This window comes from Mytilus californianus, unplaced genomic scaffold (assembly GCF_021869535.1).
Source record: "Mytilus californianus isolate M0D057914Y unplaced genomic scaffold, xbMytCali1.0.p SCAF_4, whole genome shotgun sequence".
NCBI classification, from domain to species: Eukaryota; Metazoa; Mollusca; class Bivalvia; order Mytilida; family Mytilidae; genus Mytilus; species Mytilus californianus.
In genome coordinates, this window is record NW_026262690.1 from 114,960,990 (window position 1) to 114,985,853 (window position 24,864).

A 24,864-nucleotide genomic window follows, 5' to 3' on the forward strand; every position below is an offset into this window, starting at 1 on the left:
GAGACAACCTTTTCTTATCACTTGGCTTCTATCTTCCTTTGGTCTTTTCATCTGACACAACTGGACATTGGCCTAAATAATTCAAAACAGTAAAGGAAGTAATCAATGATAGTTGTCTTTTTGTTGTCCAGTTGGACTAGTTGGCTGAGTTATCGAAGTAGTTCATCAACTATATCACTAGCCTGTCAACACTGAGATTGTGAGTTTGAACCCCACACACCTGGCAGGTGCAATGGAACTGCCTGTTTTTCTGTCCAAGGTGGAATCTCTGGGCACACTGTCTTCCTCAACCAATAAAAATTGGTTTCCATGATATAGCCAATAGTGCTGAATGTGGAGTTAAAACACCAAAAAAATCATTCAATCATTTTGTTGTCAATATTTAGTTGATATTTGTTTATGATTGTATATTTAGTAGTTTCAAATACAAGTTTCATTCTGACTGGTACACTATATTGACCATTAGATTTAGACATTTTTAAAAATTATGAATATGAAATTCAATTTTGGCACTATGGTTTATCAGTTTTGTGCTGAAATTTGGTAGCTGATATATACCAAGCTTAAATGCAAAGAGCTGAAAATGTTAAGCTACCACATATAATCTTAAAATGTCAGTGATGTACCTAGACAGAATAATGATTGATTGTTGGGCGTTTTATGCCACTTTCAGCACACTTGGCTACTTCATGGAGACCAGGTTTTATTGGTGAACAAAGATGTGGTAAATGGTGAGCTCACTAAACCACCAAATTTGAGACTTTAAGGATGTACTTAGGTGAGGTTTAGGATAAACTCATCAAAGATACCAGGATTGAAATTTGGATTTGCACCATGTTTCGTCTACAAAAGACTCATCAGTGACGCTCGAATCAAAAAAAGTTAAAAAGGCCAAATAAAGTACAAGTTGAAGAGCATTGAGGACCAAAATTTCCTAAAAGTTTTTCCAAATACAGCTAAGGTAATCTATTCCTGAGGTAGAAAAGCCTTAATTAGTATTTCAAAAATATAAAGTTATGTAAACAGTTAATTTATAAAAATTTATGACCATATCAAATTATGATAATTCGGGATTTGTGTCAGATGTTCGGACTCCTTGGTTTTTTTCCTATGATACAGGGTAAAATATTTTGCCCCATAACACCCATTTTTCTTTTCATATAAGACTTCAATAACTCAGAATAATAAAAGGTCATTTACCAAAATTTAAGTAGATTCTAGTTTCTTTTCTTTCGATTTAAGACCCAAATAACACCAATGCAAATATAAGGTAAAAGTCCGAGTCAGCCTTTTCCCGCCATTTAAAAAAAATGAAATTTCGCGAAAAGGAGCTCCATAACCTATTAATATTTTTAGCTTGTTTTGTTCCCTAACTAATGCTCTTCTGTCTTATAGTATCAATTTTAAATTCTAGATTTTTTTAATTTCACCTAAGTACATCTTTAAACTGGTATTTTGAGGTTCTAATCATATTATAATCATGACATAAATAAAGGGAGGTTATTGGCATAATTTATATTGTTGAGACATTAAGTCAGCTCATGAAAATTGAGAAGACATTCAGTAGCATAGTCTTATTGGTCAAATATAAGGTACTGCATATTACTTTTTATCTGCAGATTATACTTATAATATTTGCCACTGGAATGGTGACTGGATATCATGCAAATATAAATCAAACAATCATTTATACTTGTTCAATCAAAAAAAAAAATTAGAATAAGACTATCTGCAGTTGTCAAAAATAAGATTTGAGTAAAAAGGGATATACACAGAAGACGACTAAAGGTCAACACGACTTTTTATAAGAGTAAAAAAGAAGTTGATTTGCAGGTGCTCTTTTATAGACTTAATATGCTGTGTATGCTCACTACACTGAACTGAGATCGCTTTTTTGTCAATATCCGCATGATTCTTTATGATATCTATCATTTGAAATCGAAGGTTTTATAACTAATTACAGCATGCACCGTCATAATCGATAACTGTAATCTACTTTTGCCATAGATATTTAAATTTGAATTGTGAAATAATGTTGAAGCCTTGTAAGACCAATACTCGAATATGCCAGCTCAGTGTGGGAACATAACTGTACATAAAATTGAGAATGGAAATGGGGAATGTGTCAAAGAGACAACAACCCGAACAGAGCAGACTACAGCCGAAGGCCACCCATGGGTCTTCAATGCAGCGAGAAACCCCCGCACCCGGAGGCGTCCTTCAGCTGGCCTCTAAACAAATATGTATACTAGTTCAGTGATAATAGACGTCATACTAAACTCCAAATTATACACAAGAAACTAAAATTAAAAATGATACAAGATTAACAAAGGCCAGAGGCTCCTGACTTGGACAGGCGCAAAAATGCGACGGGGTTAAACATGTTTTTTGAGATCTCAACCCTCCCCCTATACCTCTAGCCAATGTAGAAAAAACAAACGCACAACAGTACGCAAAGTAAAACTCAGTTTAAGAGAAGTCCGAGTCCGATGTCAGAATAGGAAACAAAAGAAAATAAACAAAATGACAATAATACATAAATAACAACAGACTACTAGCAGTTACTGACATGCCAGCTCCAGACCTCAATTAAACTGATTGAAAGATTATGTCTTCATCATATGAATATCAGGCACAATCCCTCCTGTTAGGGGTTTAATATTATACCATCATAAAATATATGAGAAGAACATAACCCGTGTCATGCCAACAACTGGTTTTAGAATAAATATGTTTAATTCCGATGCAAAGACCCTATAAGTGAATCAATATAAAAGCCAAAATATGCAATCTTTAATGACCTGACAACAGTATCGTAACTATATCCCTTCTTAATAAGTCTGTTTAAAGGTTTTGTTAGCTTTTGAGGTGAATACTGACATTTTTGTGCTTTGTAAAGAATATTACCATAAAAGACACTGCATGAAATGATGCATTTAATAGGAAATTAAATACATATTTTATGCATATTAAATTTCAAATTGAAAAAAATTATATGCATTTACTTCACTGGAAAATTTCTAATTTAACATAAGTTTAAACTAAATTTAATAAAGCAAATAAATTCCCAAATTTCAACCTAGTTTAAAGATATTTTTAAATCTGAATAAATTAAATTGTCTTATATTAATAGTTTTGTTAAAAAATAAACGTACATTTAAACGAAAAATTTAACGGTGATAAACTAGATTTAAACCTTTTAAATAACAAATTTAAACTGGTATTATTTTTCAAATAAATAACAAATTTAATAACCCATAAATCGGAATTAAACTTAAGAAAATAAGAAATTTAACAAAATTATGAAATTTTCATAAACTACTAAAATAATTCTTCATAAATCAGACCTTAAATTCAAAACTAGAAATTTAATATATGAATAAATTTTGTAAACGTATCATTTCATGCAGTGAGATTGGATGTGAAATACCCGAACGTATAAGATGTCTGCATGTTGAGTTATATTTACGACTGATGTCCTTATACCGATAATAAAATTTAGTAACTGTTTTGACTAGTTTATGATATCGAAAACCCTGGTGTAATAATTTTTCAGTAATACATAAATTTCTCTCGCTAAAATCTAATTCGTTGTTACATACACGAGCGAATCGTACAAGTTGAGATATATAAACACCATAAGATGGTGACAAGGGAACGTCACCATCTAAAAATGGATAATTAACGATAGGAAATGAAAAATACCTAGAATGGAATTCGGAAACGATCGGTAAAAATAAAAGATCTGTAATAAACAAGCATTCTAAGACTTATAGAAAAGATCAATAGCAAACATAATGACGGAAAAGAATCTTGTCAACACAATTTGTATTATTTACAATTACTCTTAAAATCTACGAAGTCCATATTGTTACTTTTAAGATATGAAACTTATTGTAGCGACCAATATATCAAGACCTGCTTCGTGTTTCTGTTGCTAGTTTCTTCAACTAACTCCGTTGCCTGTAACCTCTTAACACAGAGGTCATAACAATTCTCTTTAGATGATGATGATTGATGGCTATTTCACGCCCAGCGGCAATTTAAATGCATATTCATGACGATAATACTAGTGACAGATCAACGCGATATATGAACACTGCTTTGTAAAGAAGAACGACGCGATTAGCCGAATTTTTAATGTAATAGTCAAGAGGAAGACATGTCACTTTTATTCTGGACCCGTCTTTACTCTTACGTTTTAGTGTCGCTTGCTTGATAAATTCTGTTGTCATCTCTTTAGATAAACTCTCTATTATCTATTATCTTAAATACAGTCTATCTTTTAACATAACAATCGTCTTAATAGATAATTTTTATTCAAGATTTAAGCTCAAAATTTAATAAGATTATACGAAATTCTGAAGATATGTTCATTGCCTAGGGTATATTGTGATCATTTCAAAATATTAACTTCACTACACTGTGAAGTTTCCGCATGAATCAGAAGACGTGATGAAGAAATAAAAAAAATCCAAAAACGTGAATGTTTGATTTAAGACATTTACAGATATAATTATATGTCGTGTTCACGGCTGTCTTTTGGTATATCGAGAAAAATGAACGTGAAAGAATAAGTAACGGTGGTCAGGTATTGCGATTGGATCGTGAAAGATCTGGTATAGGATCGTGAATGAAACTTATCGAGATGACAAATGCAATGTCAGTAAATAATCTAATTTAATCAATTATAGTGACAAATATTGGAAAAATAAAATTGTTTGTCAAAAGGGTTCAACATTATGATCAGTATCCGAGAAAAACCAAGGCTTAAAAGTACACCGTTTTTACAAAACCACAAAAGGCAGATTGCTCATCGAAATTTCAGAGAAATAAAAATGTAAACAAACATGTTTTTTTTCAAATTTCTAATGCACAAACTACCTTTCTCTTAAAAATATCGTTCAATTTTACTGTTTAAAATAAATCTTAAAGTTATTTTGATTCTGTTTAATCAGAAACTTTGCAAAAATGATAATATTTGTAAAAATTTGATATTTCGGATCGTGAAAGATAGGGTACCGCATTTTGATGAAAAGATCTGCGGCCGCTAATTCGTTATTGCAAAAATCCACGAAAACGATCAAGTCTTTGTTTAAACAAATGATAATTCATATTTGTAATTGGTATAACAAAAGAATGGATTTGCATGACTTATTCCGCTTCACTTTTGTTTGTGAATAGGGCTAGATCTGATTATTTGATAATACACACCGACTAGTGGCTTTAACAATCTAAGTCCGTCTGTCAGTCCTGCATAAGTTTAATGTCGTTTGAAAAGTTAAGATTTTCTCATCTGATTTCCCTTAATTTTTATGCACAGTCATATCTATAAAACGAAGACATTTGGTGATTTTTGAAAAATTGGAAAAAACATTGTTAAAAAAACCCGCAGGAAAACAACTGCTATATTCCTAACTTGACACAGGCATTTTCCTAAGAAAATGGTGGGTTAAATCTGATTTCTAGCTAGCTAATACGCCCACTTGTTTGACAGTTGTTTAATGTTCCATAATATTGCCCAATGTAAGCAGCCCAAACAGGCATAATTGGTTAACGTGGCTATATCTTGGATCCAGCACCTAAAATTGTGTAAACATACACAGAAATACAACACAACTATATTTAATATTCAATATAAATAAGAAGATGTGGTATGAGTGCCTATGAGCAAACACACTTGTTAAATCAAACAAAGACGCAAACAAAAAAGTTTTTGTAGTTGATGATACAGTCAGTATAGTAAAGCATAAATACGGAGCCAATTAAGTGTCAAGTAAATACATTTTTTTCGTTTGCCGGAGATTTAATCTGGTGCGCACTAGTCTGAATAATCTTTCACACGACTTTGAACCTCGTTCGCACGACTTTTCAGCCCGTGTGCACGACTTTCAAAGTCTTGTGCACGATTTTTCGAACTGATGGACACTAAATACTCTGGTATTGAGATAACCGCTGTAATCAAATTCGGAGTATATGTCTGAAAATGAGGCTAAGGAATCTGAATATGTGGTGTCTGTAATCTTTAGTTCATGACTATAAATGGGACCCAATCAGAAAAGTTTGTATTGTTAATGGAAAGAACATCTTCGATACACCTGTATATGTCAAATTAAATGATATAGCTTCTTTGGTTTAAACCTTACGGAAGCAAAAACGTACATATTAAGATATTTCCAGGAGAAAACCACCAGATACTTGTAAAGAAGATATTCCAAATCGTTTTACAAAAATACGCATGTGTTTATCTTTTGAAACAAAAAAGTTTAATATGTCTATCAAAAGGATAGAAATGTCCAAGAAACGGAAATTTTATGTAAATGTCTAAAATTTCGACCCCATTTATCTCTAAATTTAGCACATGCAGGTATATTTTTTATTGCATATTTCAATTGACCAGGTGAAAAATAGCTTGTATGCAAATTTTCGTGAAAAAATCACCGTGGGATCGAAACTGTATCGTATGCCCTTAAGTCTGGTCACGCCTTGTCTTTCACGATGAAAATAATGCGTTGAATGATTTTTCACGATCAATTTTGATTAAAAATCAACAAAATTATACTTTTTAAAAAATAATATGAACTTTTTCAATTAACAACATTCTTTTATTTTACTGGACTTCTTGACACAACAAAGATTAAGTTTCAAATATATCATGAAATATTGGAATGCGACCATTATAGATACAAAACGTACAAGATCCGATTGCAATGCTTGACCACCGTTAGTTATTCTTTCACGATCATTTTTCTCGATATACCGATTGACACCCGTGGTGTTAGAAAGACATTCAAATTCAATTGATGCAGCGGGCATATAGTCCTAATGACCACTTCCAGAGGCAATGGTTTTCATTCCGCCCAAAAAATTATCAGATATCTTTTTTCTGGTCCCCTTTCCGAAAATGGGCATATATACAGACAACCAAAACTGAAGACAGTTTCAGGTTTGAAACAAATACAGACGTTTCTTAATTATTAGAACATACAAAGCGTCAAAACCAACAAGCGGCGAAGTAGAATAGTCTGGAACTGCTCGACTCTTTCGAGACTTCAAATGGATAAGCACCGATATAAATGAGCGTGAAGAATACCAAGTTTGTATGCTTCAGCAAAAGCATGGTCATTATGTAAACAATGTCATAATATCTGTTCCTGTTGGAACAAATATTCTATACAATTTATTCCGTTACGAACATTTACTGTAATATTTATTCCAGTGGAAATAATCATTCCAGAATATTGTTTCCATTTGGAACTTATATCACGAAGGAACTTCTATTCCGTGACAATTATGTGGTTAAAGCATGACAATGACATTGAATATAAATGCTAATACTGATTTACAGTGGATTCATGATATCGGTTATTAACCACAAAATCTAATTCTCTAAATTTCGCAGTGACGGCATTTTCCGATTGACTCCTAATTCGTGAGTTTTTAATCCACATATATTTCCCCGCATCAAATAGGGACAATGTGCCGATGAAAGGACCTTATACTATGATGACTGGGTATGAAACAAATACACATATCTTTATTGTTGTAATTATAAGCATCACTAAATCTCAAATAATAGTTCGCCCAAATCCACAACAAACTGAATGTCGAAAAAAATCGATGACAACAGCTTGCAACATCTGAATAAACATGATAGATAAAATCTTGTATTTATGTCGTTCTACATGAGAGGACAAGGATTTTAAACCCTTTTATATACACAAACTTTTTAAATACATGTATGTATATACAAAGTGTGTAAATTATAGACAAAAATAGTTTAAATAGTTTAAATCGAGTATTGCGTGGCATTTGTGTACAGATATTGATAGGTTAACCATGTGTGTTAGTTTGTAAAATGCTACTTTGTGATGGAAAAGGATCGTATCCTTAGGACTGAAACTGGACCACCAACACAACCTAAGCTTTTGGCTTATATACCGGCAGTAGCCAGACTATGGACCATGGGCACCCTAGCACGTGAGTTTTACAATGAATTCAGTCTGCCATCATACCATGGTCTATTCACAGATGGAATAAGCCTGTTCATAATGAAATGCAAACTTCCAAGAAATGCCTATCTAAAAAAAATTCGTATAATGAACACTGCAAAAATACTGACTTAACATTTTAGAGTAGAGGTTAATTAAAAAAAAAGCTTTCATTTTTTTATTTTATTGGAATGTTACATATATATAGTCCTGCATTCCCCTTCCCCTTCGTGACCAACAACCCATACGCCAACCCGGTGGTCTTGTGATAGTCGCAGGTTGTGTTGAGTTCTATGACTCTGGATCAGGAAAACCAGCTTTAAACTTGGATAATCGATGATCGACTGGCGTTTAAATGGTCAGTGGCGAATATTACATGCATTCCATATCAGGACAAGAACATGTTGTTGAGATATGAATATGACCCTGAGTTGTACTAAACTAGAACGCTGAGCCGGATTTTAACGTGCTGCTTCACAAGGTAACAATTCGCAGAAAGACTGTGGCATGTCATCCTCCCTAGACATATTATTCCGACTGCAAGCCAACCAGTATCTGCTCTTAGCCCTAAACGCCGCTTGCTTATCGGAGAAGCTGCAAATACCAAAGCCCAAGACTTTTGGTTTGGTTTCGATGATCGAACTCACGACCTCCCATACTCGAGATGAACAAGCTATCACGAGACCTTTAAATTTGATATTTGCTGCTTTTCCGCGCTCCTCAATTTTTTTTCTGTTACCTTGATTTTTATCTTCTTAATCTACTTATATAGATTTGAACATCGGTAAACTGCTGTTGACTAAAATGCTGATATATCACTTTCCCTGTACAGTATGTACTTACACATTTGAGTTCAACTCATTAGCAGCATCAAGTATTTGTATAGTAAGTCTTACTATACAAATCCTTGGCAGCATAGATTGGAAGAGTTTGCAATTAATACCCTTGACAGAAGAAAAGCTTCGGACGATTCACGCAATCTAACTCATTAAATACTGTCATACTTCGTGACTTTTAGTCTAAAACTTAAGATTTTGATGTTTTCTTGAAAATTTCGACAATTGTGAGTACAGGCATGACGAGGGAAAGGACATTGCTACTGTACGTTTTTGTCGTCTAAAATGTCAAGAATCGAATCAGAGGATTCATTCAATCTGTCATATATGATACATTTCATATTATAGACAATTCTTTCCCGGTAATAATGTGAATAGTTATCATATGAAATTTTATGACAATGTCATCATACTTTTATATTATACAAATATAGCCTTTGTATGAGGTCGATACAAGGATATATTGACCTGAAAGAAGTATATTGACTGAGGACGAAGTCCGAGGTCGATATACTTCTTTGGGTCGATATATCCTGTATTGACCTCATACAAAGGCTATATTTGTTATATTATTAATTTTCGACCATATTTGTATCAAAATCGTCATTTGATTTTGTTGGAATTTTATAGATATTATATTGTCTCCTTGACAATAACAACATATTAGTTGTTATTTCATTTACTTTTTTTTGTTTGTTTGACATCTTATGTATTTAAAAAAAAATTTTGTCAAATAATCGATCACAGATGTCATTTGTTTCAAAACGTTGAACAATATCCTGAAATTCATTACATGACGTCACAAAGTATATCGGTTTTTAGATATTCTAAAAATAACCGTGCAATATGCTTTTTGCTATCCGCCGTTTTCTCTCTACCTTCGAAAATATAGTTTAACATGTGACTATCCCTAAACGAATCAAATTTGTTAAAATATACGAATTAATAATATATTTCCATAACATCAATACTAGACGATTTAATGTGTATATGTTACAATACAAAAAATCTAGTACAGACCAGAATTATAATATCTAGTAAAATATAAATTGGGATACATCTATATGTGATCTAAGAGGATCCTGAATCGTCCTAAATTTTAAGAATAACCCAGAACATTGCTGAAAACTATTTGTTAGTATGATTCAGGATTATACTGGATATTTTTTTTTTCATTTATTTGCATTCCGGAATTCACTGGATATAAGTAGGAAAACAAAATCAATAAAAAAGAATGCAAGTATCAATACTTTGTTGATAAATATTCCGTATCAACTTCACAAATAATACATGATGGTCTTGAAGAATAGATTCTGGGTACTGATGTTGTTTATCATCTTAATTTCGTGTTATAGTGGTGTTTCATTTATCTTTGTAAATCATTTAACTTTACTGTTTAGTTCATTTTTGGTAATTCCTTTTGGCGTGGCTCGGTACTTATGCATCCCGCCAATGTGTTGTGCTGTGGTAATTTTTTGTATTCTTGTCTTTCATTTTTGCTTATGTGCTTTGTCTATATGCCATTTTGTTTTTCTTTGTTGACATATTTGTTTGTTTTTATAGTGATTAAGGTAATAACACAATGTTGACTGCTGTACCCCATTTTTTGACATTTTTACCTTTAAAGTCGGTTTGTTTTGTTCACACATTGTTGTCAATATAATGGAATTTTATGCGACTGTCATACAAGTGAGAGGTTTAGCTAGCTATAAAACCAGGTTTAGTCCACCATTTGCTACACAAGGAAATGCCTGTACCAAATCAAGAATATGACAGTTGTTTTCCATTCGTTTGATGTGTTTGAGCTTTTGATTTTGCCATTTGGTACGGGACTTTCCGATTTGAATTTTCCTTGGAGTTCGGTATTTTTGTTATTTTATTTTTTATTACAAACAAAAATATGATAAAATACATTTCATTTTTGCTTATGTACTTTGTCTATATTCCATTTTGTTTTTCTTTGTTGACATATTTGTTTGTTTTTATAGTGATTAATGTAATAACACAATGTTGACTGCTGTACCCCATTTTTTGACATTTTTACCTGTTAAGTCGGTTTGTTTTGTTCACACATTGTTGTCAATATAATGGAATTTTATGCGACTGTCATACAAGTGAGAGGTTTAGCTAGCTATAAAACCAGGTTTAATCCACCATTTGCTACACAAGGAAATGCCTGTACCAAATCGAGAATATGACAGTTGGAACATTCGTTTGATGTGTTTGAGCTTTTGATTTTGCCATTTGGTACGGGACTTTCCGATTTGAATTTTCCTTGGAGTTCGGTATTTTTGTTATTTTATTTTTTATTACAAACAAAAATATGATAAAATACATTTCTAAATCTAAACAAAACCTTCTTGAATATCTTTTAAAATACTAGTAAATTATATATTACCATGCACATTCGATAACATTTTGATGAGAGCAAACGATACACGATTGCGAGTATGACATTTCCGCTTAGTTGTAGATGCAAACAAATTGATAATCACCACCCAAATTGCATTTTTTACATACTTGGAATATGTGAAATCTCGAAAGAAGACGGGCCAGTGAAATAGAGTCCAAAGAAACAGACTATACGTAAACTAACAATACTAACTATTTTCAACTGACTTTTACCACTTCCGCAGCAAAAAGTTCATTCCTGTCTTTTTTGGTGTGGTTTATGTTGCTCAATATTTAGTTTTCTGTGTAGTGTTTTGTGGGCTTATTATGGTCTTGTGTCGGTTTTGTTTTCGGTTATGGCAGTCTGTTTTTCTTCAACTCGATGCATTTGATATTTCCCTTGGTATTTTCTCCCTTGTTTTGGTCAAATACCATAAACAATCACGTGGATGTTTTTGAATCATAAGTCATCTTGACGTACTAACCGTTGCATCTATTCTATCCCAAAAGGATTTTGAATAAACTGAAATCCTTTCTGTACTGTAATACACCTGTACCAATAGATGATATACTTTTAGGGTTTTTCTAGTCCCAGGAAAACATTACTATTATTGAACGAACAGGCTAGCATTTATCATGATGATTTACTTTCTTGTTTCAGTCATGTGGTCAACCAGCGTAACAACTCTACAGTTTGCTTCTGGAGCGCCATTATACTGGGGTTGGTACATACTGTAAGTAAAAACCTCTCAAGATATCTAACACAACTTGAATCCAGTTCTAACATGACACGAACGTGTGTTTTATACTGAATCTTAAGCTACATCTCCAGATTGAGAGACAAACAGAACATGATTATTTGCTTGTAACTTATCAGGAATGTCGTCAATAGTTGTCTTTTGTCATATTTCATTGTTTTAATTAGCTATTTGAAGAATGTGGTGTTTGTGGTATGGCTGATTGGTGTATGCGTAACTTTCAGTGGAAAATATTTCATGCATATCTGGGGCGAACTTAGCATTATCATAAATAAATAAAAATAGCAACAGAGAATTAGATATCTATATGTTAAGAGACTTCTACAAGGGTCTTGTCTATACACATTTATAGGAACATTCTTAAATGTTTCTCTACAGCTAAATTTTTAAGTCAGTAGCCTTTATCGAACTTTTTACACTATAAAAAGTAAAAATTAACTTCAGAAACTCGGAGAAACTTGTCCATAAGCAATTGAAATATGATATCCAAATGCTGGTTTACTAAGCAAAATGGATGATAGCTTATTTAAATTTAAATTTAAAAGAATTTTGTTTCCATACAATTACATTTTACAAATTATTGTAAAAAGTTCCAAATAAGCAGTAGTGTAGTATTTGAATACTAGTAGTAAAATGTATTAATTGCTATTTTCATTTTTTTTCAGAGCAGCCAGTATTTTAGTTACACTACTAGAACTAACTTGGATGATAAACAAATGTACATGCTGCAGGTATAACAAAAAAATTAAAACAACACGTTTAATAATTAAATTTCATGCGTCCGAAGCGCTTTTCTGGATTTACCTTCATCAGGAACGCTCAAAGCAAACATTTGAAATCCGAGGGATGTATAAGTACCGAAACAGTTGAAGAGCTGTATGACAAAAATACCTAAAACAAATAGCCAAATTCATCTAAGGTTAACTTTGCCTGAGGGAGTTGAAACCTTAGTTTCTTTATAATTTCAAAATTTATAAACAGACAATTTTAGAAAGGTTTGTTATAAATCATGTCAATACCGAAGTACTGACTACTGAGCTGATTATATTATCGCACTTTGTGTGCATATATAGGTATATGATGAATTGGTGTTTAACCTCGAGTGGCAACTATTACATGCATATAAGAGTTGTACAGATATTAGTCAGTTGTACAGATATTAGTCAGACTGTTACGTTATCGGATTTGAAATTGACCCTGATGTGTTAAGTATAAATATTAGCTGCTCATATAATGTATGATGATGTTTTCTTTACATATTAGATTGATGTACATGTAGCACAAAAGGCTATCTTACACAAACACAGATATCTAGATCATTGTTTCATTTTCAATTATATGCATTATTTGCCAAGATTGGATGTGCCATGTGGCATGCAAGATCACTCTCATCTTGTGTTGGACACAAGGATATGATAGCAGATATTTTAATAACGTAGTAGTTACACCATACTGAAGTTTACTTTTGAAAGTTTATCATCTATATAGATATCAGCATGTTTGATTGTACTTTTTCTCCACTTGTACAATCAAAGGTATCTTTAGACACCCTGTGTATGGATGGATAATTTATACACACTGTGTTAAACATCAGCCAAGAATCAAAATGTGGTAAATGCAAGGTTTGGGATATTGAAAAATAGTGTAAAGTGGGAAATTTTTCGCAAGAATTTTATTCCCGCTGATTTTGTGAATAAAATCAAATCGGGAAAATATCCCCTCAGGTAAATCTTATCTTTAGGGAAGATCTGAACCAGGGACAACAAAACAAATAAAAATAAATCATCAACTAGACAAAGATTATGCCCCCGGAGCATGCATGAATATAATGCCACCAACATTGGATTTATAGTAATGATGTTGAAATGCAATTTGCAACGGTTGTATCTGAAAGACACATTTGATGACCACGCCAAAAAAGATAAAGCATTCTGTCGATTAGTAGAAATTTTAAAGATAATCATAATCCTGATAATAGATACACTTTTAATAAATGTTATGATATCTTGCATAATATAAAAGTAATATCTTAAAAACTGTAGGATTCAAAAAGATGAAGAAAATCCAAATCCATATAATAATATGAATAACATCCGACATGCTATGAAAGTTCTAGCACATTGATAGTCAAAACAGTAAATAACAAATAACAAATAGCAAAATAAGTAAAAAGAAAATATCAGAAACAAACAGAAATAGAAAATATTACCCACGAGGTCAAATGTTATAGGACTAACTTTAGTATATGTTTTAATGTCCTACATAAATTTAAAAGTTAAAGCTTGAACACCTAAGTAGGAGTTAACCGAACAAACAATGTTCATTATATGTGGGACGGATTACTGGACGGACGGACGGACAGACAGATGGACTTACGGACGGGGGGTAAACCGAAATGACCCACCCCAACATTTTGTAGCAGGGTATAAAATCAGATTTGGCCCAAATGTCGCAAACTTTTATTCTGCAAAAATAAACCAAGTTACAGTATTGTTTGTTTTACATGTAAATCAATTTATTATTTCATTTCAGCAAAGAGGGATGCTGTTGTAGATGTTGGTCTGTGGTCATGTGGATAGATAACTGGAAGAAGGGCATTTTATACTTATTGCTTACTATACCTATATTTCTGATTGGTACAAAAGTTATCTTAGGTTTTATTTCAGGTAATTCATTTTGAATAATAGATATACAGAATTTGTTGCGTTAAAATTTCTTTTTCTGAAAAAAAATCATTGTCAAAGAGAAAATATGATTCACCTTTGTAGATTGAAAATTGATTCATGCAAACATTACATAATTATACAATACATGATAATTTTTCAAATTTGATGCAATAAAAGACAAAATGATGGTCAGTGTCTATTTTTATTTTGATGTTCTTTATCAAAGTGTTCGGCTTTCTAACCTGTCATTCTTCAGTATACCTGAGGGTCTGGGTGGGTTCTTCATATCTATATTTTAAACATTTTTTATGCCATTCTTTCTATTCTTTGTTTTCGTGTCCAAAGTTCTCTATTCTTTATTCTTTTGCCATTTTTTCCTCCATTCTGAATAATATTTTACCTTTACTCTTTATATTTTGCCCATTATTCTCTTTATCTGTAAACTCCATTCTGACCCTCATTTCTTCCTTTTTGTTTCGTTGATATGCTGTCTCATTTCATTGATGGTCTTTTTTCAGGTCTAGCTTTAATTATAGCAGGACTTTTATACATTTTAAAGACGTTTAAAGAAGGAATTATTTACACAGTGACAGAAACACGTTACATAAAAACCTACACACCTCCAGTAAATGTGGTGTCATGCCATACACAGACTGAAGAGGAGAAAATTACCTATGAAGACTTTGAACCAAATGCTGGATATAAATTCTACCGACAGGGGAAATGAACTAGCACACATTCTCATTGTCAACTTTAAGGAATGTAACTTTACAAACAAGGGAAATAATTCAAGGAAATGATCCATGTTTTATTAAAGCTGTTATCCTAATGCTAGCAAGTTAAAGGTTTGGTTGGCTTGCTTGCTTTGTTTGTATGAATGTTTGCTTAAGCATTGTATTTAAGATTGACATCTGCAAACAATATAAGTAGGCGAAGTCAAACCTGTATATAGGTAAATTTGATTATTTGATAATGTCCAATCAAATTTAAATATAATGTATACAAGTTTAACTCCGCCTTTTTATATTGTTTTCAGATGTCAATCTTAATTACAATGCTTGAGCAAACATTTATACAAACAAAGCAAGCAAGCCAACCAAACCTTTAACTTGCTAGCATTAGGATAACAGCTTTAATCATCTTACTATCTATGCAGTTATAGGACAAACGCCAGATTTTGAGTTTCTTCAGCAAAATAGCCAGAACATTAACCAATTAACAGCTTATTGATAAATCATTTATTCAAACACTTGTTTATTTGTCTTCACAGCAGGAAACCGTCTGATTACCACAATATTTTAGATGACTGACCAGAAATGACCACATGTGTACTATAGATTGTAAAAGTACTGTTCCACATAAATAGATTATTATCAGAATCAGCTAGTGGCAAACTCTTCTGACTTTTGAATTTTATATTCACAAGGACCCCCTCCCCCCTTTTTTAGTTAAAGTTAATACAAGGCAATGCAAACATTTGAAAACAGAGTATTTGTGTTTAGTATTTTATTTTTATATTTAAGCGTATAACTAAATCTACAATATAAATATGAATAAGAAATGAGTGATTTTGTAAAATATTTTTTGTATACTGGAATGAAACTTGAGAAGTTATCGAATTTAATGTTCTCGTACCACAGGCACACTTTGAAAATGTTTTCTCTAAATAATGGTGTAAAAAATCCAACACAAGTTTTAAAAATTTATAAAGTAGTTCAAAATTCATTACAAATATGTCTTTCACCAAAAAAAATCTTGACATTTTCAATATTTCCAGTTTTACAATTTACTATTTGTCTAGCCTGCAACTAAAGTCGCCAAAGCTATACATAAGGTGTTATACCACCATTGTTTTTCCCCTATTAGTCTTTGTTAAATTTGCACTATTCAAAAAATTGTGCAGAATTTATCTTTGTTTCAAATAAAGAAATACTTGGCATGAGTAAAGTTTTATCCTGTCCAGTACTACTGACAAAATTTCACATAACCTTTCATTGCATATAAGAAAATAACCATCACTGGAAGTTAACCAATCAAATTTTCACCCCTTTTTTTCCTATGTACCACCTTTAGTAACCATGTAACCTCAAGTTCCCAAAATATTCTATAGAAACACAAAAAAAAAATAATGGTGCTTTGAAACACCCAAGATACAACAAAATGTATATGTTTATGACTCATAATTTTTTTATATAGGATTAATTTCCTACAACTGTCAAATTCAAGGGAATATTTTTGTTCAACCCTTTTTTGATATGACGTACTATGATTTTGTGGTATAACACCATAACAATCCTTCTATGGGAAAAGGATTTATATAAGTTCTTCTTGTTTCCAAATCCCTGTATTTCTATTGTATAATTGCCGTTTGTGCACTTTTGAAAAATTAAAAATAAAATATTATTTTTGAAACTAAACTAATCCTTCTCTAGTCATGTCATCAACATTTAGATTCATTCTTTGGTTATTTTCTTTTTTAAAATGTCAACATTTTTGTTAAACCTTCACGGAATTTATTAAATGACAGACACGTCTTTTATACAATGACAGCATCCAGAGAATTTTTTTTTTTCTTTTTTCAATATTTTACTGTTATAAGTTTTTTTTTGCACTAATGTTATTATAAATAAACTGTTGACAGAACTTTGAATTTTGCTCTTCAATTTTGTACTTTATTTTGGTCTTTCAACTTTTTTTATTCGAGCGATTTTGAATTATTTTTTAAATAATGGTGTAAATAAAAAATATTTTCCAATAATTTAAATTCAAGACTTAAACAGGTTCACATTCAGATGTAGATACTCCTAACGATGCCTTGGTGTCTCCCCTTTTCAAAATCCTTGAATCGCAATTGACATGCTTGTGTCACTATTAATTTAGTAATTCATTTCTGTAACTAATGATATATTATATACACATATGTTGTATTCCTGGAACAAATTTCACTCTTTAAGGTTCTATAAAATAGTGTTCTTCTACAAATTCTGATCTAATATATTATTTCCGACATAATCTATTTGTCTCTATGGTCAGTGGTCTGATTACCATGGTCACAGATAAAAGTTTCATTCCCATTCATCTGACTTTCTAATCTCTACCAGCAGGGAGTCTGATAAAAGGTTGTAATATGTTGAATGGATTAATTAACATCAATAAATGGCGCAATTTGATATCTCCTAAATTTTAGGATGAAATTTGGCGTTTGTCCTATAACTGTATGTAGCATGTGTAGATAATGGTCTCATGATTCTGGTGTTGAACAGATAGAAATGAAAAATAATCAATATTTTAACTCAATTAAGACCGATAAAATCTACTTTATTTTTACTTATTACATCTTCAACGGCCAACAAATAATGATCTGAGAAAGAAGAATTCTTTATGGAGTATGTATTTCTTCAGTTATAACTAGTAAATGTACTAACATAGGAGATAATCAATGAATGACTATGACAAATTTATCTTTTAAGGAGGATAATGGCTTTTATTATTTGTGCATCAATCGACTATTTCCTAATGGATTTTCTTTTATACATTTTACAAACAAAGGAGGTACCCTAATGTAAAGAGCTACTAAGTTAGGCCTGTTCAGGATGAAAAAAAAAACTCGAAAGTAGTACTATTTAACACAAAATAGTTCATAGCTTTAACATTTAAAATGTATAAAAATGTTGATTATTTTGGTATCAAATACAAGCTTAAGAACTGGGGTTCATTGTAGATTATTACATTTTGAATAGATTCCTTAAATTTTACAAACAGTTTATGTACCAAATCATCACCATATAATTTTACAATTATTGCAATATTTTCATTTGAAGTATAATTTTAGCACTGTATATCTAGTCTCCTTTTCCTCAAATTTTCTAAACAGATCTGATTTGTCAGTGAATCATCTATTTTTTTGCCATTTTGCATTTGTTTTAATACTTTTAAAAACATTGATGTAACAAATTATCGCAATATAATTTTACAGGTATTGAACAAATATTTTATTCTTATGTAAATTTCACAGTTCTATGCAATTTTATGTATTTTTTTTATGTTTCACGATCTACAAAATTTAATACTCATTGAATGGGGAATCAGCTTGTTCACAACATACTTGTTACTTAACTTAGCATTACTATTAAATTTCTGTTACTTATATTGAATTGTTTTTGTTTTTTAAGAGATTTAGTGCATACATTTTAGTTATACTTCTAATGCAAAATCATGTTATTCTATGAAAAATATATTCAAAACGTGTTTCTCTGTCAAGAGTGTTCTTGCGTTTATTTGTACTGTATTCCTGTCACATAATGTTGTCATTTTAGCGGTATTTTTAACATTAACATATAAGTGGGAGGTTTGGCTAGCCATAAAACCAGGTTCAACCCATCATTTTTTCTTAAAATGTCCTGTACCAAGTCAGGAATATGGCAGTTGTTATCAAATAGTCCGTTTCTATGTATGTTGGCGTTTGTTTTTGTTGCAGTTCAGTGTTTCTGTTATTCCGTTGTTTTCCTCTTATAGTTGATGTGTTTCCCTCGGTTTTGGTTTATGACCCGGATTTGCTTTCGTTTAATCGATTTATGACTATTGAACAGCAGTATACTACTGTTGCCTTTATTTTGCAATTGTTTGGCAATTATATCCGCAATGGCATTTAATTATACAGTAGAGCTACTGTAACAGTATTGTATTTTTATCTCTTGGAGACATCAATCACTGCTTTGACGGTTGCAAATAACCATTTTCTAGCCTTAATGACAATAAACTCTGTGGCCAGACAACGTTATTAGGAACTATCATATCTATGATAAAAATACAAACAAATACAAAAATACAGAAATACAAGACAGCAAATTAATGACGACCCTTTGAGAAATACAAACTATATATATACATACCCAAGAATGAAGGACACTAATGGCCGATTACCCTTATCAGCGACTGCCGGGGTGCAATGTTTTTAATAATGTTCGATTAACATAGAAAGTAATTGGAAAATAAATGGGTACCCTTCATTAATTCTTCATATTATTTTTATTAATCATCTGAATTCTTATTAACACATACGACCGAATTCTACATAGATTTATTTACCTTTCTGGTGGTATAAAAAAATCAGTTTATCTTATCTCATTGTTAGGTCTCCGTTTTTTTTTAAATTTCATTATCTAAATTCCCTTACTCACATCAGTAAATAACGATGAATCACCTCAAAAGAAACGAGACAGCAGTAACTAAAAAAATTGATGCACACTTAGTATGCAAAGGAAATACTATTAACACATACTGTTGAATACTCCTGTCAAAAAGCTATATTTTGATGTCAGAAAAGTCAGTCAGATAGAGGATTGCTGCTCACAAGGAAGCTATTAAACCAAGAGTTCCAAATGGTGAAGTTGAAGTCATCCCTTCGTAAATTTTACGGACGCCATCACGAGTTGGTTGACCGTTATGGAATAACCGTTTCACAGATGATATCGGATATGTTCCTTATGTCGTAACTACAATACCCTCCCTTTTCACGAATGTGTATTACCGAATTAGACTATTTACCGGATTTGTAATAGCATAAGTAACACGACGGGTGCCACATGTGGAGCAGGATCTGCTTACCCTTCCGGAGCACCTGAGATCACCCCCAGTTTTTGGTGGGGTTCGTGTTGCTTAGTCTTTGGTTTTCTATGTTGTGTCATCTGTACTATTGTTTGTCTGTTTGTCTTTTTATTTTTGGCCATGGCGTTGTCAGTTTGTTTTCGATCTATGAGTTTGACTGTCCCTCTGGTATCTTTCGTCCCTCTTTTAAATTAAGAAATTCTTAGGTCTCCGGCGTTTTGAAAAGTTGTCTTTGAAAAAAAATAACCAACACAAATGTAATATTCGAAAACAACGTACATTAGCGAGATCATACTGTTATACATGTAAAATAAATTCCAGCTGTTCTTAAATAAATGAAACTAGAACACACCCGCGAAATCGCGGGCATTTAGAGCGTGGTTGAAAGTATGTAAACTGTTGTAGGATGAATTTTTGTAAAAGATTGTATAACTGGAGAGTTCAGGACAGGTATCAAAAGTCATAGGTACTTGGGGACAGGACAATTTTTTAAGCCCTCCCCCTATTTTCAAAATCCGTTTTTTTTTGTTTTCTATTAATTTCAATTGTTTTCGCGTTTTTCTGTATACTATGAACAGACATATACTATAATCTCTATATAATATATGACCACCGTTGATAGTAAACTTGGAATTGATAGTAAATAGCAAATATACTTTATTTTATAGTATATGTATGTTCATAGTATTCAGAAAAAGCGAAAATAATTGTCCTGTCCCCAAGTACTTATGAAAATTATGTGTAATTTTAAACAGTCCTAAACGGAAGTCTTGTCTATGACTCAAAAGTCCGTCCGATGGTGGAAACAATATCCGGACGCCTTTATTTTCGTTTTCCTCCCAAAATAACCCAACCGGAATAATCATAAGCGAGGATGATAAATGCGACTATGCATGGTACCTATAGGACACAAAGGCACGATGATTAATTTATTGTGGAAGGAAGAGAAGCGACACACAAAATGAGGTTTTCTCATTTAATAGTATAGATAATACATAATAAGTTCAAATTCAAAGTGTTCACTGCGGCTATTTTTTATTGTTCAAATAGAAACGATAAATATTGAATACAAAATATTTGGCGAAACGTATTTAATGATAAATGATAAAGTATACATTTACATTTAAATAATAATAAACGATTCGCTGTTCAATTTTTTTTTCACCCGTACAACATTTTTCGAAAATGAAAAGGTGGTATATTAAAAAAGCTCGAAATTGATATATTGTCAAATGAATTTTATTATCAGCAGGCACCCTGTCGCTTGATTGTCTTTCCTATCTCCAATTACGATGTCTTATATATGCTCAACAGGATGCCACTGTTTGTTTTATTAAATTGAATCTGAAACAATACAACTTGTGTTAATTGGTGACATATGTACATGTAATGAATGTATGCACGGTTTGTTATGGGAGTATCATCTATAATGACATTACATCAATGTGGTGGAACTATTAAAACAAATTTGAGAACTCGAAATCTAATGTAAAAAATCTTTCAAATCACTCTTTTTTAGGGAATCGTGTTCCTCGCTTTTAAGTTTGATCATGGAAGTAAATTGATTAGTGTTATCTATGTATAGATAGTTTAAAATGTTCTTGTGTGAAAAAATGTAACGCTTACAACACATTGAATGTTGGTTTCTGTTATTGAATGTTGGTTTCTGTTATTGAATGTTGGTTTCTGTTTGCCGATTGCTGAAGACCTGCATGGTGACAAGTTTTAATCGTATGCACAGCAAAAGAGGCCCTTCTTCGTTGATATCAGAGACATATATACACATATATGTCTCTGTTGATATGTTGGGTTTTCTTTGTATTTCAAAACACCTTTTGTCTGGTGCATATGCCACGACTCATAAAATCTAACTTATAGTTATTAATTTATTTTGTCCGACGAATTTGTGTCCCTGACTTTTTTCTTTAATTTAAACTGATTATCCGTTTTTTTTTTATCGTCTAAAAGAAAGTGTACATTTTATTGTCATGCACCAAAAATTACCGTTAACATCGTTTGACATGAATTTTTACTTTTATTTGTCATGAATGTACCATCCATCATGACCCTCATACAGTGTGTTGAAGTCGAGCACATTTGAAATGTTAATTAAATCTAAAAAAAAATCACAGAATCATGTTAACTAAACTTAAGTTCTTTATTTTGATTAATTTTTAAATTCATGACTAATGATGCTTGATTTAAAAAAAAAACAGATATATAACAAATGAATTAGTATACTATCATTTTATATATGTTGTAGCAGGGGTGGATCCAGCCATTTTTAAAAGGGGGTTCCAACCCAGGATAAAAGGGGGTGGGGTCCAACCATTTGTCCCCATTCCAAAGCATTGATTGTTTAAAAAAAAAGGGAGGGTCCAACCCCTGGACCCCCCTCTGGATCCGCAACTGTGTACACAAAGGTTTAATGAATAAATACAAACAAACAGGTTATTCATGGGACCCTTTTCATGGAAGAAAATACTGTTTTTAATTTGGGTGATTATTCTTTTAAAAGAATATAGTATTGCTGGACAAAAGACTGGCATCTCAAGCGAAATTGGCAAGAGTTAGCAGCATTGATAATGGACAATTAACATGGTAAAATGAAGACCGTACTTTGACCTATAATGGTTTACTTTTACAAATTGTGACTTGGATGGAGAGTTGTATCATTGCCATTGGCACTCATACCACATCTCCATAGATGATGATGATGATGATGATGATGATGATGATGATGATGATGATGATGATGATGATGATGATGATGATGATGATGATGATGATGATGATGGATTTTTTATTGTTGTATCTTTTATTTTAGCTAGTAAAATTTACTTTCATATTCTGTTTTAGAATTTTCATTTTTGACATATATTGCTCAAACACAGACTGTATCTTATTTTCGTTACATTGACAACAGTCAGTTTTTACTAATCCAATTTGTCATAACCGCTATAGGGTATAAGATGAATATACTTAAGACAAAAATTTCATGAAATATTTAGAATTACACATAATACAATGAATAAAAAACACATAGGCACAAGTGATGCTGAGGTGAAAGTGTAAAGAGAATAATAATATTGAAAGTAGATCTGTCTGTCAGTCTGTCTGTCTATTCATCAGTCCTGTTCTTGCCATCCCACCCCTCTGAAACCATATCAAAATCAAACTGTGTAGGTTACTGTTAAGGACTTAGTAAATAGATGTGCAAAATGACAGGAAATGATGATTCAATTTTTATTCTTCTTAGAGTTATGCCCCTTTGAACTTAGAATTTTGGTCTAAATATACTACTGCAACAGTTAGTTGTAGCAACTCATCTGAATCCACATAACAGAATTTCATGAAACTTTGTAGTTAAATAGGACATAATATGTAGATGTGTATATCTACAAGAAGTTATCTTTTGTAGGAGTTATGAGTCTTTGATCTTAGGATTCTGGTGAGATTTTGTTTGTCCGGTGACAATGTGGGGGCATGGGGTACATGAGCATGCTTGCTACGATTCTTTAAGTTTCAAAATTGAAATAACAGCTTGAATGAATAAGTTTAAAAAGAGATGTGGAGTATATGCCAATGAGACACATCATAACAAAACAAAAACAATAGGAAGAGATCTTGATATGATCTTCAACAGATGCCTACATAATGCCAAAATCATTAATGTGACTATAAGAGCAAAAAAATTCTACAAATTGATTTCAACTGTGTCTGTTACTCAAATATTAGAAATAAAATCGGTGACATTCCAAGATTATTACAAAAAACCTGTATCCAAGACTGCAATGGAAATGACTGTAACAGAGATCTTCATTCAATAGTCTTACTCTTTTAATCTTTTACTTAACACCATTTATGGATGAAAATAAAAATTTTGTTTAAAAGACAAAACCATAGGTTTTAAAAATACATGATCTTTCTCTATAACACATTCCAAACATCTACTTTTATTCTAAACTGTGGGATGAATTAGAAATTGACCAACACTATCATGAGGTGCTTCAAGTTTATATAAGATTTTTTTCTGCAAGCAACCAATAACAACTTTGTTTCTATATTGGAAATAACTATTCAAAGAACTGATTATGGTCCCACACAACAGTCACAGATTTGGTGGATATTATAATGGATCATAATGTCTCTACTGTAGATGAACAGCTTACACGTATCTAATATAGTAATATGTGTCTGTCCGTCTGTGTCAGGTTACTTTTATACTATTCAACTTACGTCAACCAAACTTGGTATGCAGTTGCATCATGGGCTTCAAGGATGTGTCATATCCAAAAGTCAGATCACTCATAATTTTTGTACCATAGAACTTAGGTAGACCAATTTTGTTATGTTGATACATGGAGACTGGGGTGTATCATTTACCAAAGTTAGGTCACTCTGACTTTGAAATTGTCTTATGACCCCCGTGATAGTAAAACGTTTTCTGATTTGTGTTTGGTGTATAACTATTCTTCTTTATCACATTATTCTGATCTTGATATTAACACCAAAACACCAAAAATCAATCAATCAAACTTTTTAAAATATGCTGAATCTACTCTTGTATTTAGATTTTGGGCCCCGTTTTAAATTGGTCCACATTGGGGTCTAA

At 31.9% G+C, this 24,864-nt stretch overlaps 2 protein-coding genes across 4 annotated transcripts in view; one reads left to right on the plus strand and one right to left on the minus strand.

The window, feature by feature from the left end:
- Window positions 1-24,864, minus strand: part of LOC127699116 (dihydroxyacetone phosphate acyltransferase-like) — a 226,750-nt gene that overhangs the window by 83,595 nt on the left and 118,291 nt on the right. The window lies entirely within an intron of this gene.
- Window positions 7,661-15,792, plus strand: LOC127699145 (uncharacterized). Of its 2 annotated transcripts, XM_052202897.1 has the most exons (5): window positions 7,662-7,980; window positions 11,880-11,952; window positions 12,642-12,707; window positions 14,509-14,642; window positions 15,161-15,792. In XM_052202897.1, the coding sequence occupies exons 1-5, from the start codon at window positions 7,872-7,874 to the stop codon at window positions 15,367-15,369; spliced, it is 591 nt and encodes a 196-aa protein (XP_052058857.1). In that variant the 5' UTR covers window positions 7,662-7,871; the 3' UTR covers window positions 15,370-15,792. The 2 variants fall into 2 exon arrangements, with proteins under 2 accessions (XP_052058859.1, XP_052058857.1); XM_052202899.1 differs by lacking the exon at window positions 12,642-12,707 and having other exon boundaries at window positions 7,661-7,980.